The following is an 18,517-nucleotide window of genomic DNA, read 5'->3' as shown; positions in this document are numbered from 1 at the left end:
ATGTCACTTACGACTGAGCATACCACAGACGAGTTTTTCCTCTTTTTCCTCTTCTGTCTGATTTAAAAACTTTGCAGGAGAGTCTCAGTGTCCAGGTCAGAGTTTACAGGGGTCAGAGGTCACACACCTCAGAAGCTGACAAGTGTGAGCAGTCTGAATGAAGACAAGTGGCACACTGATTCTGAGTGTACTTTATTTTGAAAGTTTAACATACGGGAAATTGAAAAGAGCATGATCAGCAGACTCACATCTCAATAAAAAAAGAAAAACTAAAACAATAAATAACTGATCAGTATTTCACTATAAAATAAAAAAAAAGGTTCACATTTTACACAGTCAATAACATCATCATCAATGGGTGGGCTAATAGGAGGGGCTGGGTTGTTACTGCCTGTGGTGGGGCTAATATTGGCAGGGCGATAGGGGGCAGGGCTACTCCTGCAGCTACAATTTGTATTTACATGCAGTCGACTTGTCTGTTTAAATGTCACTTTAGAGACCACGCCCACAGTGATTTCACAATAACCGTGGTGACCACAACATAGTCGATCATTCAGCTGATCAATAAAGTCCTCACATGAAGAGTTTGAAGAACAAAGTTCAAATATCAGAAATACATCTTCATCTTTTCCACAAACACAAGTCAGCGTTCAGTTATACATCAGAAATGTTTGGAACGGTGAATCATTTCTTACTACAATCATCTCCTCTGATTTATTAACTGATTGGTTTCTCCTTGATCTCCGATTTGTTTGTGATTGGGTTCTAATTGGTCTCTGACTGGGTTTTCATTGATGTGACTGGTTTCACATGGATCTCAGATGGTTTCTAATTGATCTGACTGGGTTGCATTGGCTCTCCAAATGGTTCTGGATCTGACTGGCTACTCATGGATCTGTGATCCGATTTCCCATTGATCTCTGATTGGTTTCTCATGGATCTTTGATTAGGTTCTGAGGTTTTTGTCTCTCAAAAAAAAAAGAAGAAGAAGAAAGCAGTCTTCCAGCTGACTGGTTGGTTGAGATCCTGAAAAACAACACTGTTCAATGAAAAATTGTTACCAGACCTCCTCTGAGCTCTTACATCACTTCCTGTGGAGAGACGTCTTCACTGGTCGAGTAACTCGCTAGACTAGCCGACTATTCTGCACAAAGCCTATAGGACAGACAGAGAGGGAGAGTGGAGAGAGAGAGAGACAGGTGGACAGGCAGGCAGATACGTTAGAACAGACAGAGTGAGACAGACTGCTGCTGAGAACGTCAGCTAACCCTAACACCACCATTTTATAGCAATAGTAATTAAAGCTGCAAGCAGCGATGGGAGGGCCCTCGCACCCCGCCCCGCTGAGCCATGCTGAAAACCTCCTATACCCACCAGGTGAAAACAGAGAATCCGACATAGCCATATGTCACACTGTATATAGCATGCGTGGGAAACACAGACTAAACTTTCACCCAGATTGGATGATGGTTCTATCCTACTGCGTATTTCCTGTTCCCAGTAGCCGAAACTCTAAATATAGCTGACAAATAGCATATCACTGTGTTCAAGCCTAGACTATCATCATGCCTGTGAAGGTTGGGAGAAACTGGAAAACGTATCCTGGAGTTACAGCAGCGTTGTGCTTTGTGGTGAATGATAAAAACCCGGTGTGCTGCCATGACTGCAGCACTTCACAACAACTAAAAAGCTTCACAGTTTAACATCACCAGATCTTTTGATTCCACTCACCAAAGATCCCGTTGATCTGATCAGGGCCCTAGAAGGAGTTTGTTAAAGTACGAGGCCTGAAAATGACAAACTTCCTGTTGGATTTAGAGTTGTATATATTGATGTTGCACATGAGGCTGCCAAATTTCAGACTCATACATTAAACATAGTGCAGAGACTGCGTGTTTGAAATTTTGCAGGGGGCGCTGCGGAGCCATTTTCCAACAAGTGTTTAGAGCTACAGACCTGGAAAGCGGACTCACATGGACGTGTGTGCCAAATATCACGAGTGTTCAAGCTTTCCAAGGCCCTCAAAAGCTGCTTCCTGTTTCATAGTGAATCGCGATGGCACCAGATCGCTCGGCTCAATGAAACTCACAATTTTCACAGTGAAACATCTTGAAACATGTCTGTAAGTGATAGCAAGTCTGTGCTTCATGGCGAAACACAAAAATTCACCATGCCGCCAGGGTCATGCCCACTGATGAAAGCTCACAGTTTTCAATGTATCCCAAGATCAACTCCTTAACCCAAAGTGCAGAACATGCAGTTTCCTGTTCCCTGTAGATGGCACTGTGACCAGTTTCAAATATGGCAGCTGAAATATGTTCATTTCAACAAACGAAATAGGCCCAGGTCTGTAGTTTAGACTGACCAAATATTAAGGTGAACCGATAAAATCCCCAGGAGGAGTTGGCAAAAGTGCCAGGAAATTGCCAAAATGGCATCTTCAATTCAAAGTTCCTGTTGGGTTTGGGTTTAATTGGCCCGCAGACTTCTTCGATCATCTCAACATGTTACACGTGTGTACCAAATTTCATTCATGCAGCTCAAACCATGTGCTGGTAGTACTATCCAAGGTGAGCCATTCCCGACTCTCTGTATGTCAAACCAATGAACCATGAACATTTTCGCCAGACCTGACGAACATGCAGAATTTCATTTGTTCTTGAGCAAAGACGTGAAATAATAATAAAGGGAGCAGACACTCGGGCCCTGACAGGAGGTGAACTGAAGTTCCTCTGCTGTTTTTATTCGTCTGAAAATAATCATGTTGATTTAAAAAACAGATTACAGTTTGAACTAAGTTTTTTTTTTTTCAGATCATCGATCAAGTGAGAAAATAATCAGCACATGAACCAATAAAGGTGAACTCTGGCAAGTTTATCAACGATAACATGAACATAAAACGCGAAACATAAAAAACGACAAACAGAACGCACTGAATGAATTGTGTAAACTTCAGCTGACTTCTGGTTTAAGGCATCATCTCAATTCATTAATTACTGTTTCAGCCCAACCCTGGATATCAATATAGTAGACGTATAGCACGATAACATCCTCGCCAGTGCTAACTGGCTAACAGTCCTCTCTGATTGGACGTATCACAAAGATCTGTTTACTCGTTAACAGAGAAGCTGCTGGATTCGAACAGAAAAAGGCAAAACATCTCATCCCCTTTTAAATGAGGTAACTATGACAACTGTGCCGGCGTTTGAGCGCAGTCTTCTCAAAGCCACAACAACCCCACAGTCCTCCCTGGAAAAGCTGCAGTCTGATGATCGCTTTCAGTCTGGCTGAATGAGAAAACGACAGTTCGGCCTCCAGCTGCGTCCACACTCGACGCAATTCGCTCATTGTGAATTACAGAAACTTCGGGGCCCCGGGTGACTCCTTAGTCACTTAGTATCAATCAGTCGTGTTCTTCACTCACACTGGTAGTCACTTTATTTCCTGACTGGGAGGTAGGAAAAGTTTATCTTGGGTTTAACTCAAGATTCCAGTCGCTTATTTTGCCTGTAGTCGCTTGAAGTCGTGGAACGTCATTTGCTTTCTGCAGCCTGTTTGCCACGCCACTGCGATCGCTTCTAGTGTGGACGTAGTCTAAGCTAAAGGTGTTGTTAAGAGATCCGCTTTCAGATTATTTGTCACGGCAGTAATAACGTAATATAGACAAACTTTAATAATTCATTCTCACTGACATGCCTCCCTGAGCATCCTCAGGAAATCAACTATTGCAGCAGCTGCCAAGGCTATGCTAAAAGCTAAGGCCTGAGGTTATGGTATGCTAGCAGCTAACTTAGCAGAGAGTTGCAAACTTTAATCCTTAAACATGTCATCGTCTGGAATATTAAAACCGAAGTAACCAAACATTTGAAAAAGTCAACGTAAAAACTGAAATCTACAAATGACACTAATCCAGATTACCGATCCTTTTGTTTTTCTCCGTTTCAGACATTACTGTTCAGACTAAATATCTTTCCAAGTTAGCATTAAATTAGCATTACACAAAGAAAACTGATCATCATCGGTGTCTGATGTGAGCCTCAGAGACACACCTGCCCTGGAGTTGTACAGGTGTGTCACACAGCTCAAGTTTGGCACACAGACAGGCAAAGCACAGCAAGGCAGGCTGCTGTTACCATAGGAACTAGCACGGTGACATTCATGAGTCAAAGGTCTGAGGTCATGTGACCCGACCTGGTGTCAGGTGAGGTAATTTAAAGGTCATTGAGAGGTCATATGTAGGTCATGGCACCTTTGGCGCTGCTGTCCAGGAAGACTTTGATGTAAGAGGTTGGCACATATCCCTCCTCCTCCAGGTTCCTGCGCACTCGGGTCCAGCCGTCACCCTTGTCTTCTTCCACCACAGAAAGTAGCTCCCCCTCCAGCATCGACAGAGTGCCCTCATTCTGACCTGAGGATGATCAACAACATGCTGATACCACAGAGAAACAGAAGTGTTTCACCTGGACCACACCAGAGTGGCTCGCCAATCTCACAACCAATCAGAATGGATCATTGCTTGAAAATTAGATCTGCAAAATACACTTTGACTCTAACGTGGAAATCTGAGTCTATCTGAGGAGATTCATCTATCAACGAAGCTTGTTACAGGGAGATAAATGAACTTTTCTGGAGTTTTGGCGCTGGGCTGTTGGATTTCGGTGATTTATATGAAAACATGTTAACTATGTATTAATTGCATTGCATGTATAACTTGTGTGTATCTGGCTGAGGACGAAGCATGGGCTTTATCCTCAGCCCATTTACCTGTCTGCAGGTGTTTCTGCTGCTCAGTGTTTGTTGCTTCTCTCCCAGCCTGCTTCAGCTGCAACTTTCTTTGTTCTAAGAGGTTTCTAACATCCCAAAGGACTGATTGGGTTTATAGTTTGTGACATTTATGAGATTTTACATGTCATTGTAAAGTGGAACGGCTGATGTTTAAATACCTTGAAATGGGTACAGAGACTTGCAGGTTCCAATACTTGGCAATGGTTCCTCATCGTCGAAGTCATCATCAAACTCTGAACTACGAGACTTAAAGTGAAGCTCAGCGCTGTGATCCTCAGTGTAACTGCCATCGGGACTGAGGAGCGTCAGGCAGAGACACAGAGAGGTGAGGAGAGAGACAGGTATGAAAAAAGGAAATCCCAGTAATGATGTCATTAATGGTCAATCATCGTCAGAAACTACCTCTCTCTGCTGGCTGGGCTGCGGTTGTCCAGCTGTTTGAGGCTGGTGCTGCCTGGTGTAGTTGCCTGGGAATTTAACCCACAGCCTCCGCTCTGTCTCCTGGTGCTGTGATCAGACAGCCTGCTGTCGGCCTCTGACAGCCACACCTGTGCGCACACACAGAAACACAATTTACAAAATGCACACGACATTACTGAAGTGCATTTTGGTGTTTTGCACTCAAGCCACTTTGTAACAGCTTCATTACTTTCCCCACAGTAATCGGGTGGGGCTTCCACAGTTTTGTTGTATATGTACAAGGACAGTTAAGGTCTGTTCTACAAAGCAAACAGACACATTGACACACACTGTGACAGGAAGTTGATCAAACTCAGCCCAGGGTGTGTGCTCAGTACAGAATGGATACGCTTTTCTCTCTTCATTTGTTGTTTCATTTCAAATGAATGAAAGCTCTCCGCCACAGCAATATTTTGATACTCAAGAGTTCAGCTTTGGTTGTTTTCACAGTGATCGACACTATCTGGGAGACTGTCAGTGTGGAAAAAGGAAATCTCTTCAGCAGATGGAAACCAAGTCAGAAGGAGGAAAATCATCTTGAGGAAGGAGGAATCCAGCAAACTGTTATGGAAATATAATTAACAAAGCCTACAGACAACAATGAGCTAACACCTTCTAATAAACACGAGCATGGTTGGGAGAGAGACGCCATGGCGTCCATGCTGACGGCAGTCTCTCTGAGGAGCCAGCCCTGGTTTACATACAGGCAGAAAAAAAGCACTCCACACTGCTTACACCCCTCGACCCTCTCCTCTTACAGGGTCACATAAAGACTCCTCTCAACCAGTCATGGGTTTGAAAAAAGAAGGTGGCTGGAGTCTGTGGTAGCCAGTGCAATCCTCTACACCGTTGCATGCTGGGGGAGCAGGCTGAGGGCCGCAGATGCCAACAGACTCAATAAACTGATTTGTAAGGCCAGTAATGTTTGTGGGGATGGAGCTGGACTCCCTTAAGGTGGTATCAGAGAGGCGAATGTTGTCCAAAATAAAGACAATGTTGGATAATCCGTCCCACCCACTCCATGACATGCTGGTCAGTCACAGGAGCTCGTTCAGTGAGAGACTGAGATTACCCATGATGCACCACTGAACGACACAGGAAATCATTCCTGCCTGTGGCCATCTCCCTGTACAACTCCTCCATCTAACACACTGTATATAGCTACACCGTTTTTGCACACACTCCTCTTCTTCTTCTCATTCAGCTATTTATCAATATGTGATATATATATATATATATATATATATATATATATATATATATATATATATACACATATGCATGTATATACATTGTATATATTGTGTCTATTTCTTACTTAGTGTAGTGTCTGTCTTTGTTACTGTTAAGCTGGAGCACTGTAACCAAAATCATTTCCCCTAGGAATCAATAAAGTATTCTGATTCTAATTCTGATTCTTTAAGTTTGTGAAGATCATCAAGGTGGGTTCTTCATCTTCTTCCTCCCAGGTCCCCTTTTGGGTTGCTTCTTCTTCAAATATTGATCATCATATGATGTGAAATAGAGTGCTGACGTCACAAGGACCAACCTACAGGACTAAGCCTAGAGCAAGTGGAACAATGTTTTGGATTCACTGTTGACGGCGTGTTTTATTCTTTTTTCAAACCATCAGTCTTCTCTTCCCAAAATCAGTAACATCCCCAAAGAGTGTCCCATCATCACTGATTTGATAAAGGCCCAGCTGGAATGTATTAGAGCTTCCTTTACAAATCTGTGTTCCTTTGCTTTCCCTCCTCCGGTGCGACTCCCCTTGTCGGACATGATGGCCTGTGTGGCGGGGCGTGGTCTCATCCTGGGGGCTGGCATGGGTGCTGGAGCTGCCTGGGCGTCAGCCACTCCCACGCGGTCGAGGGTGGTGGGTGTGGGTGGTGGCGGTGGCCAGGACCCATGCACGAGACGCTGCCACCAGCTCCCTCCATGTGGCCGCCATTTCAGCCACCATTTGGCCCAGCTCCTCCGCCCGGTACCGCGTCTGCCAAGCCCCCATCCCAGGTTCTAGCACCACTGTGAAATATTCACAGTTTCACGCTCTTCAGCATCTTCAGTAATACCGGCCGAAGCTTTCCCGTCACACACACTAACAACAACAGACCGACAGGACCCAGTTCAGACTTTAAGCCGGCGAGGCGTGATTGCTCAGGTGCGTCCCCCTCCCTTGCTGCTGCCCGTCACAGCCTGATTTTGGAAAGAGGTATTTCGCACTGGAGAAGGCCCCTGAAACCCACATCCTGATTTGCTCTGCTTCAGGTTGTGTTACTTTTGTAATGCTTATTGCTGTTTCTGTTGCTGTCGTGGCAAAACTGAGCCTTTTAACTAGCACATCCTCCTCTGGCTTAGTGAGCTTCCTATCGATAGGTTCTTCACCCACTAATCCAATTTCTAAGTCATAAAATAATGTGTGTACGTGCTATGTGTTTACAGAGACCTGGTTCCTCCTCAGCTCCTCCTCCAGCCTTTGCAGGTTCTGCTTCACTTCATCCAGTCGAGGCTCCAAACTGCTGGCATCGCCCATCTGAGGACTTCGTTCATAAACCTCCCTCATCTTCAACAAAGCGTCCCTGAAATGACACAGAACCATTAACACACATGCACACACACGCACAGAGTCCCCCACCAGGACCAACACCCGTCTCACTAATGAGACAGCACTTTGGATCAGCTCCAGACCCAGTTCTTCCTTTGAGCTAGCTCCACCTCTGGCGCCACTAAAAACATGAAACTCTGCTGAGGTTCGCTGATCCAGGGAACAGGTTCAGTTGAAACTGTGATATCAAACTCCAAAGAGAGCGTTAACTTACCATCAGTTACCATTGTAACAGACTCTGTGAACTTGACCTGCTCACTGAATCGGATCCACCCAATCATAGGCTGCCATGAACCAGATCAGAGTCCAGTTAAAGATTGGGACAGATACAAAACATAACAGGATCATGGATTCACATGGGATCGGGCTGGATCCAGTTCAGCTCTGGTCATTTCCAGGTCATCCTGTCCAGCTCAGTTCTGTTTCTGGTCACAGCGGATTATTTCGATCTGTGTTCCTGATTTAAACGTCTGACACTGAAGCAGCAAAAGTGTGAGCACTAGAAAGTTTGCTCTACAAAACCTGCGCTGGCAAACAGTAGAGGGGCTGTAATCAATTTCAGATCACATTAATGATTAATTGCACTACTGAACAATTAAAAACTATCTCTTAGGTTTATCTTAGATCTCAGGTTTAAATATCTATCCTTTAAATTAAGGGAGGAGACTACGGAGCGCACACATTCCCAGACCTCTGATGTTGAACTTCTACAACTGTGCCATCAGCAGCGTCCTGACGCATGGATTTCTAGTGTGGTTCCCCAGCTGCACCAAGGCCGACCAGCAAGCACTCCAGCGGGTGGTGAAAGAAGCTGGCAGAATTATTGGAACAAGTCTGCCAGAGATCAGTAATATCTTCCCCACTCGCTGTCTGAGGAGGGTGCACAGTATCCTGCGGGACCAACATCACCCTGCACGCCACCTTTTCCACCTGCTGCCCTCAGGGAGAAGGTACAGGTCTATACAGGCCAGAACATCCAGACTGGCCAACAGCCTGTATCCACAGGCTGTGAGGCTCCTGAACTCTGCCCCCCTCCCCTCTCTGCCCCCCTCTCACGGACAATAACCATATCCAACTTCTTAAATAGCACTGAACTGGTTTGCATTGGTGCATTATATCTTTATTCTCTCTCCCCCCTCTTTCTTAAATAGACAACCATCATATCTCACAGTACAATAATATTGAACGGGTTGCATTGTTGCATTTTGTCATGTTTCTCAGGTCTTTGTCTGAATGTCCTATGAACATTACCTGTCTTGTTCTCGTGTTGTTGCTAAGGATTGTCTCATTGCACTGAAGCCACACTGGGTTAAATATTTACACTTGGGTTTTAAGGGGTATTTGTTTTTTTTTTAACGGGTTGTACGGAAGCCCCAAACGCAATTTCATTGTTCTTTGACAATGACAATAAATAAATAAATACTTGAAATACTTGAAATACTTCTGTTTACAGAAAAAAATTAAAACCCACAGATTCCATTAAAGTGTATCTGATCAATTCATGCAGAAAGTTTGTTCTAAGAACATGACAAGACAATTACTCATGAGCACGCAACATTCAACATTTATTGTGCCATCTTAGTCATCTGAGAAACAGAAAAATCAGTGACATAGCTCATCAGGCTCACAATCCATCAAAACTCATAGGTTGCTCCCTGTGAAACAATAAATTTGAACTTGGTCTTGAGCCCAGTTTGGGTGAAGACAGATTGGGTGATTAAGTTTGAATAAATTCTGACCAATACTCTAGAAGCAGTAGCGATTCTTGTGAATTGTGGACAGCTGGTCAACAGAATCCTCACCATGGCATGAACTCATCAGACTTTCAACAGGATGAGATAAAAACTGTTAAAATTAACAACATAAAGTCTGCATTATTGTAATGTATCAACGGGACACTTGCTATATTAGAAAAATTATTCTTTACATTTGCAAAATGTTTAAACTTCATTGTGCTCAGGCACACCTGTTAGCATAAAACATGAAATATTAAAATAGTACAAAACCTTTACTGTTAAGTGACAGTAAAGATCAGTTTATAACATGTAGACATCAAACTCTTGTATTTGTCTTCATTTACAACTGCAACAAATTCTACAGAACCAATTGCTCTGAAAATGAGTACATGCTTCTGAAACATTTGATAATATGAATATTTCAGAAACATCGTTTGAGTCTGCTCAATTGCAAAACAAAGGAAAAACTACTGACTTGCATGAGATAAGCATGTGCAGAGTCCACCATTGTATTGTTGTTCACATAAGTTTCTTAAACCATGAACAATGGAGTGATTGTCTAATCTGGAATGCAAAGTCTGGTCATTTATTGATATACAAAAGTGAAAATGGGAGCTTGCAAGTATAAAAAAAACAAACAGTAAAATAAAAACTGTCCTTAACACTAAGGCAATTGTATGCTGTGAGCATACAATTACAGTTCTGCATGGCTTTCCGCAAGAGTCTGTTTCTTAGACCATGCACAAGTGAGGAGCACTGCCTTCCACCAATGTTCAATAGGATGTTCTGAATGACTTCAAAGGTGTCCTTAAGTTCCGTTGGATAGTCTATGTTGAGGGCAAAAAGAAGGCCCATCGGCATGGAAATGACACTCGAGACATCCCTCAGATTAGACAGGATTACTGCTGCCTCAATGACAACCAACACATCGATGATGTCTTCTTCTTTCACCATCACAATGCCAACCTTCATCCTCTTAGTAAATGTGTCTTCAATACCCGTCAGCTATGAAAGGGTTCAAAGACAAAAAAATAATATACACAATTACAAATACACAATAGAAGAAGAGCCATACTGATGCTTTGGATGATGCTGATTGGCTTTGGGTAACACTTATTAGTTGTTAAAAAAATTTCAGAATGAGATATGCACCACCATGTTACAAATCCATTTCTTGCTTTAAACAAAGACCATGTTCATAAATAACAGAGCATGTCTTCAATTGCAGAATGCAAACAAAAATGTAAATTTAAATTTACTTATTCGAAATATTGGCTGTGCTCTGAGCCAAATGTGACTGAGAATACATGAAATGTGCAAACTGGAGCTAAACTACAGGATCAGAATGTGGCTCCACAGACAATGCTTCTTTAATCAGTAACAGTTTATTTTTTCCCCTTATATTAACAGCATGAAAAAAGAGCATATAGACATGGATGGACAGGTTGCATAACTGGCACTGAATATCAGCATCCACCTTTACCCAGCTGTCCAATGACTTTGACTCTCAGTAACCTTTAATTGCTTACCCAGTTTACACAGTCTCTTTTCCAGGGTCCAGGACATTTCACCAAAGTATTGCCCCCCACAGCTGTAGCAGCCACTGCAACCCCTTAAATATCCTAATATCTCTGGCATTACAATATACAATGTGAGAAATCAAACACAAAGCAGAACAGTACAGCAGCGAAATGTCAAAGACCCTGGTGAAGACATGAATAAACACAAGAAACTAAGAATATAAATGCTAGTTTGTCAGTTAGTTTCTCTGAAACCCAGACCAAATCCAATGTCACAGATCTCATAATAACACATTTGGTGAGGAAAAGCATACATGTAAAAATTAATCGCTAGATTCATCAATTAGGAAAATCATCGCTTTGCCCAGCCCTAGTGGGGAGTACAGGCAGAATTTTTTTTAAATGCTTTGAGACTCAAATTTAAGCAAACCATCATCTGAGGCCCATTAGAGAAAACAAAAACACACAAAAGCAAATAAACAAAAAGATGCACTTTACCTGCCGTTCAGTGAACAATAAGCTCTGTCTTGAAATATTTTAAAGTAGAATGAGTGTAAAAACAACTCTTATGTGATGTAAAACTTTAGTAAATGTGGGATGTAAAAGAACACTGATTAAAAGTAACAATTTTCTTATTCCTCAGATGTTTACCTTGATGAGCAATATACTGCCTCAAAGTTACACAACAGGCTTTTTACATTAAAGCCAGCAAGTCCATTACATACTCCTTCTGTGACCACATGATCTCTTAAATTAACCTGTAAGGCTTTTTTAGATCTGAAATACAGTCCACATTCTGTGTATGTGCAGGGAAGTGGACAGCAATTTCCACAGAAAAGTGCAAAGTTTGCAAGTCCACCTCATTTAAATGACAAAAACAGATGTGATCATCTAGACCTGTGAAAATAAAGTACCCTGACACTAAAATCGTTATATCATTTGTTCTACAGAGCTATTAAATTACAATATAATCTGTGGTGTTTCCAGTATGAAAAAACCCCCACAAAAGGTAACTTACCATTTGACTCCATTGGCAAGAACAAATGCCCGGCATCAAGTTTGGCTTCACAGATCTAAAATAAGTAAAATAAAAATATATGTTATAATTGTATTGTTGTTGCCATTTATGCTGTTTGCTAATTTTCTGACATATAAACAATGTTAGTTTTGTTACAATACGGGGAATGCAGTTAAATTAAAAGTTAAATTATGCAAACAAACAAAAAATCAGAAACAACCCAAGGGACTTCCAAAAATCAGTGTCTCTGATGCCAATTATTTTATCACTACAACTCTTTTAGTATGGAAACTCACACAATTTGGTCAAACTGATCACAAGAGTTCAAAAATAAGTCAAAATGGAGCTGTTGTTAAGCATTAAGCATTTCAGGGTAAGAAATAACTGCACAATATAATTACTGCAAGAAATAAACACACTGGAGGACTATCTGATAAAAAACTAATATAATGCTGGTCTGTAGATCATATTGTAACGATGGTTAAGTGTTATTGTACAGTGACATGTTGGTGATCTCTGCACACTGTTGTTGTTCCTTTAAGATTCATGTTTGGTTGTGGTGTACAGGAAGGGGTGGGTGGGACCTGGTTGTTCTGTGTGTGTGCCAGGCTGAAGAGAGGTGGAGTTCGAGAGCGCTTCCCCCTGAGTTAACAACCCGCTGGCTTATGTGCCAAATAAACGGACAAACTGAGACCCCAACCGTCTGGTTCTTGTGAACGTTACAATATTTTGTCTCAGTCCTCAATGCACTTTCACAGCTTAGCATGCAGCAGTAAATAACAACTTAAGTGATTACATAGGAGTAAACAGATAACAACAAGCACAGGAGTCCTGCCAAATAGTTCTTTTTGAACCCAGCCAGTTATTGGAAATATTGCCAAAATGAACTTCCACCAAAATACAACAGCCTGTGAACTTCAAAGAAATTTACAAGTACAGAGACAATGTGAAATAAGCTATATTAATTAGCTGAGTTAGCTTGCTAATATCGCAACAGTGGTTGAGTGTACAACCTTAAAGCTAGCGGCACAATACTTTTGATTTGGTCAGTGCTACCCATAAAAAGGCCATATTTCAGTTTATTAGGTTAAGTTTGGTCATGACACACAAGCTGGACCTTGTCGGCTAAAGTTATATTAGCTAAAGCAAAGATTTTGGTAAAAGAAAAAAACACACATCATGCCATAAATTCAAAACATGTTCCAACTTTTGTAGCTCTCTTTCCTTGTAATTATAACCAATGTTACTCACCTTGAAAGCAGATTCCAAAGAAGACGATTAGAAAATGTCCAAGTAAAGTGAGCATGTCGTTAACCGCCAATTCTCCATGATGCACCTCGATAGCAGTCACATGAGGCAGTTTTGAATCCTGCTGTGCTCAACTTCCCCATATTGTCAAGTTCACATAAGTTGCTGATTTAGCTGGACATGAGTTTTCGAGTCAGCTTTTTTTGGTGTAATTGGGACATTTCAGACCTACCATTTATTAGCTCAAACATCAAAAGACATGAATGCTTTAAAAGTATCAACATCAGCTTTTCTCTAACAGCATGGTGGGAGTTTCTAAAAATAACGGAGTCTTCATTAATTCCATGCAAACGTACACCTATCTGGAATAACCCTGACATATTACAAAACAATAATATGATTAATTTCCCAGAATGGAGTTGTAAAGGAATTAAATACTTAGAACATATATTAGAGGGAACAGAATTTATTCCATTTGACAGACTAGTTGAACAATATGGGATCAACAAGACAAGGTTTTTAGAATATCAACAAATTAAATCCATAGTAAAAAAGAAATTTAACCTCAGTCAAGTTGAATTACAAACACCACTAAGTGCGGCACATTTTCTTACTCTTAAATCCCCCAAATTATTATCTAAAATATACAGAACACTTTCTAAATTAGATGAATCAATATCCCTTCCTACTGCAAAGTGGGAAGCAGATTTATCAGTCAACCTAGACCAAAACTTCTGGTCTCAGATTTGCTTAAAAACTTTTAAATTAATTAAAAATCCCAGTCTGCAATTAATACAATACAAAATACTTCATAGAGTGCACTATACAGGTCATCGGATGTTCAAGATGGGCTTTACATCTTCCAACAACTGCTCACACTGTCAAGGCAATACACCAGACAATTACATCCACGCTCTTTGGTTCTGTCCACCAGTGCAAAAGTTTTGGCGCGAGATATGTGAAGACTTATCAAAATGTCTGAAATGTAACATTCCAACCTCCCCCTTAGTGTGTTTGTTGGGCAGCTTAGATAATGTCACTTCAGAAAAGAATATAGCCCATATGATCTTCACTGCCCTATGCATAGCCAAGAAAACAGTCCTCATGAACTGGAAAAATAAAAATAATCTTAATTCTAACCAATATAGAAATTATCTATTAGATTACATTAGTCTTGACACAGCCTCTGCCACCACATCAGATCAATTGCTCTGGGCCCCTTTTATCAGCTCCATCACCTAGTGGGGGTGGGGGGTCATAGTTTGGTCCCGCCTTCACTGTTGTGATTGGTGAGGGGGTAGGGACAGGCTTAGGGCGTCGGGGGGTTCCCCGGAGGCATCTTCCTTGGGGGGCTCAACCCGGGGTAGCGGTCACGTCCGGTTGAGGGCTCTGTTGGCTCTCAGGTGACTGTTTCCTCGCGGCTGCGTGCAGCGGGGCTAGGGGAGGGTCTGTGCTGACGGACGCGGGTTACTGACCTGGCAACCTGGCTGCCCCTGGGTGGGTCCGGGATGGGCGTGAGGTTCTGGGGGCGCTCCGTCTCTGGGCTGGGGCCCGGGCCGGGCCTCGGGGGCTCGGGTCCTGGTTGGTGTGTTGCCGGGGTTGTGGGCGGGTGGGTGCATGGGGGCCCGGCCCTGGAGCAGGGTGCCGCCAGTGCATCGAGCCGCCTGGGGGGCTCTTCAACTGGTGGGGGGGATGGTCACATCTTGCAGGAGCTTTCTTCTCTCAGGAACTCTCTGCAGGAGGGGGAGATACAGGAGAGGTGGAGGAAGATCTCAGCCTGGGCGTTTACCGTCTTATGTAGTCTGGAAGATGTGTGGTTGGTGGGGTGGGTGCAGTTTTCTCTGTGGTGGGGTTGGGTGGACTGTCCAGGGCTCTGTGGAGCCGGGGGGTGCTACTGCACTGGGCCCCGGTCTGATGGGCCTGGGCCCCCCTTCCCTGGCGGGTCGCGGAGGGTGGGAGTGCCTACTGGGGTCAGCGGGGGAGCTGGCCCCAGGGAGGGGTTACCTGCCCCTCCCTTCCTTCCCTCCCCATCTCCAGCTGCCTCCCTCTTCCCGCTCCTCCACAACCACCCACACATGCAGGGCCTTGGAGTGGGGGTATGTCACCAGGGTGCAGAGGAGGCTACCCCCCCCCCCCCCCTGTCCCCTTCTGGCTGCCTCTGCCTCAATTTTATCCCACAACTTAGACATTCACATTATTCACACTCTCATTACACATACATATAGGATCTTGGGGGTGGGCACAATCACGGAGTCCAAATCACCATCAGGGTGTATACCTCACCCCTGACGTCGTTGCCCACCTCTCAATTTTAAATACACTTAGTCATTGAGGGTTAGCAGGAGGGACTATGCGCTTACCTGCTGCTCCTTGGCAGGTAGCTCCATGCCCTCCTGGGTTTTAATTGCACCTTAGAACACATATGCATCAACACTACAATGAGCGGGTGGAGGGAGGTTTGGAGTCTTCTCCCACCCCCATTCTCTGCGGCCTGCTGGAGCGGGAGGGCTAGTAGGAGGAGTTGGCCGTCCGACTGCGGTCTGGGGTGTGGGGCCTCCCTGCTGCTGCGGAGTCGGGGTGGTCTGCCTCTCCCCACCGCAGGGAAAAGGGTAACACCACCTGGGTCTGGGTGCAATTCCCCCCTCCAGGGGCAAGGGTACCTAGACCCGGTTTGTAGAGTACGCTTGGGGAGTGTGATCGTGTGTACAGCGTCTCTTTATGTCTGTCTCCACGTTGGTTGAGTGTGGAGTGAGTGCATATGAGAGCATGAGGGTGGGAATGGATGTTTGTGTCGGGAATGGATGTTTGTGTCTGTGTGTGCCTGTATGTCTGTGTCTATATGTCAGGTTGGGTATCAGACGCCACCTCTCTGGGGACACCTCAGGCCCTCCAAGGTTTGGAGGCCTATCTCCACCCACCACCACTTCCCCTGCCGGTGGCGGACTCCCTCAGGTGTCGGTGTGTTGGTGGTTCTTTGTGTCTGGGGGTGGGCATCCGGGTACACACCGGCTCACTCCTTGGCGGCCGCTTGTCGGGGCCTGGGGCCTGGGGCTCGCTCGGGCCCCTTTGGAGGTGGGGTGCCCCCGGCCTCTCGGCCTAGGGCTCGGTCACTCAGGCGCAGCTGGGGGCCGGCGGAGCTCACGGGCGCGTCACTGCAACTCCCCCTGACTTCTGCTCCGCGGCTGCTGGGCGAGCCCTCATCTGGGACTCTCCTCAGCTCTTACTGGGACAGTGGCGCGGCTGCCCCTCTGTTGGTCTTCCATGGTCTCTTGTGTTCTGGGGGCCTCTGGATGTCTGGAGTTTTGATCTCCTCCATACCCGCTTCACACCCTGGAGGACGGGGCTGTGGCCCCCCCACACTCCCTAGCAGATCATTACATGGAGAAACCTTTGGAATGCAAGCATGCTGATCCACACAGGTATGCACACATGGGTATTCACAGACGCGGACTAAAGCTTTCTTGGCTGCTGCCTCAAAGCACACTGTGCGCTGTCTATCTTGCGTGCTGCACAATATCGTTTATTACTTAGTAAATACTGATATCTATGACTAGCTAGTTTATTGTGATGGTGCTTTGTTTTCTCTATTATTATGTTGCTCTTTGTTGTTTGCTGTCTCCTCTGTTTGTTTTTGTTTGTTTGTTTGTTTGTTTTTTTTCTCCATACAGGTGACCCAGGAGTTTTTGTTTTTTTTTCTTTGTCTCTCTTCCCCCCCCCTTCTCACCGTCTCTTCTCCCCTTTGGTTTTCTTTCTTTCTCTCCCCCTCTCTCTCTCATTCATTCCCCCTGTCCTATTTATTAAAAAAAAAAAAAAAAAAAAAAGACAAAGGATGAACTGAAGCTCTGCCATCACGTAATGTCGCATACTGCTGTTTCTGATGTCATTTAGAAAAAAAAAAAAAAAAAAAATAATAATAATAATAGGGACATTTTTAACTTGTAATTTTGTGCTATAACAACAACTTCAGTCATCTATCATCAAACTGATATAGAATAATATGTTACAATAACAAACATCTAGAATTACATTTTACAGTGTAATCAAACCTCTGTAACTTTGCTCTGCTTCACTTCAGCAGCATCAGGTCATGTTCACATGTTGATTCATGGTTTTCTGCTGTTTTTGTTCTACTGCAGAATATTGGTTATATGCTATAAAAAGCCAGGCCAGGAAAATCTGCTTCACGTTTTTCTGTTTTATCCTCAGTGACACAAAGAGATCTGCTGTGATGTTCACACCTCTGATAAAGTCTCACAAGTTTTTTTTATAGATCTAAAAAATATGGAGGTGTGGCACCCCGAGTATTTTGAGCATCAAGAACAAGTCTGAGATGCGTTCCTTGTGTGTTCATGTACAGCGCCCCCCCCATATCATCTTTTTTGCTATTTGTTGTGACACTAGTTTGCATCATAGCACAGAGGGAAAAGCTCATTTGCTCCCACCTGATGTGATGTTTAGGTGGGAGCAAATGGGACGATATTTAGGTTCGCCAGTAGGTGGCAGTGGCGGTTCAAACGGGTGACTGGCAAAATTATCCCTCACAAAAATAACGCAGGCCAGTTTTTGTAATGGAAGCCGTCAATAACACTGAACTGTTTTGCTGTGTTTCAGGTGATAGCAATATACAAGCACTACATATATTTATGTAAAGTTTGGAGTGTAATTCTTGTTTTATATGGTAAGTGAATAAGAGAGTTGTTTCAAGTTATTCGTGGGTAACGCAAATAACGTTTGTGCGCTAGCTAAGTCACCACCTCATACTGTGACTTGTACTGTAAGAGTGCTGCTGTGATGTGGTGCTGTGTAAATAACACTGAGTTGAACAGAAAATGGAATCAGATCAGTGTGTGTGTCTGTGTGTGTGTCCGTGTCTGTGTGTGCGGTGTCTGTGTGTGTGTGTGTGTGTGTGTGTGTCCGTGTCTGTGTGCGCGGTGTCTGTGTGTGGGTGTGGGTGTCTCTGTGTGTGTGTGTGTGTGTGTGTGGGTGTCTGTGTGCGTGTCTGTCCGTGTGTGTGGGTGTCTGTGTGTGTGTCTGTGTGTGCGCAGTGTCTGTCCGTGTGTGTGGGTGTCTGTGTGTGTGTCTGTGTGTGTGTCTGTGTGTGCGCAGTGTCTGTCCGTGTGTGTGTCTGTGTGTGTGTCTGTGTGTG

The 18,517-nt window shown here is 43.9% G+C and overlaps 1 protein-coding gene across 5 annotated transcripts in view; it reads right to left on the bottom strand.

Annotated features, from left to right (window-relative positions):
- Positions 1 to 305: 305 nt before the first annotated feature.
- The window catches only part of fnbp1a (formin binding protein 1a), a 39,164-nt gene continuing 20,952 nt past the window's right edge, over positions 306 to 18,517 (bottom strand). For 2 of the 5 annotated variants that reach the window (XM_026187535.1, XM_026187537.1), the window contains 5 exons: positions 7,691 to 7,823; positions 5,188 to 5,333; positions 4,944 to 5,080; positions 4,250 to 4,408; positions 306 to 1,155 (listed from right to left, as the gene is read on the bottom strand). In XM_026187535.1, the coding sequence (XP_026043320.1) occupies positions 1,127 to 1,155; positions 4,250 to 4,408; positions 4,944 to 5,080; positions 5,188 to 5,333; positions 7,691 to 7,823 (604 nt within the window). In that variant the 3' untranslated portion in view covers positions 306 to 1,126. Of the gene's footprint in view, positions 1,156 to 2,722; positions 4,409 to 4,943; positions 5,081 to 5,187; positions 5,334 to 7,690; positions 7,824 to 9,390; positions 10,591 to 12,123; positions 12,179 to 18,517 lie in introns of those variants that run through there. The other 3 variants (XM_026187536.1, XM_026187539.1, XM_026187538.1) reach the window with 2 other exon arrangements.

This window comes from Astatotilapia calliptera, chromosome 12, assembly GCF_900246225.1.
Source record: "Astatotilapia calliptera chromosome 12, fAstCal1.2, whole genome shotgun sequence".
NCBI classification, from domain to species: domain Eukaryota; kingdom Metazoa; phylum Chordata; class Actinopteri; order Cichliformes; family Cichlidae; genus Astatotilapia; species Astatotilapia calliptera.
Note: the sequence above shows the minus strand (reverse complement) of the source record. Positions and strands in the feature narration are given on the sequence as shown.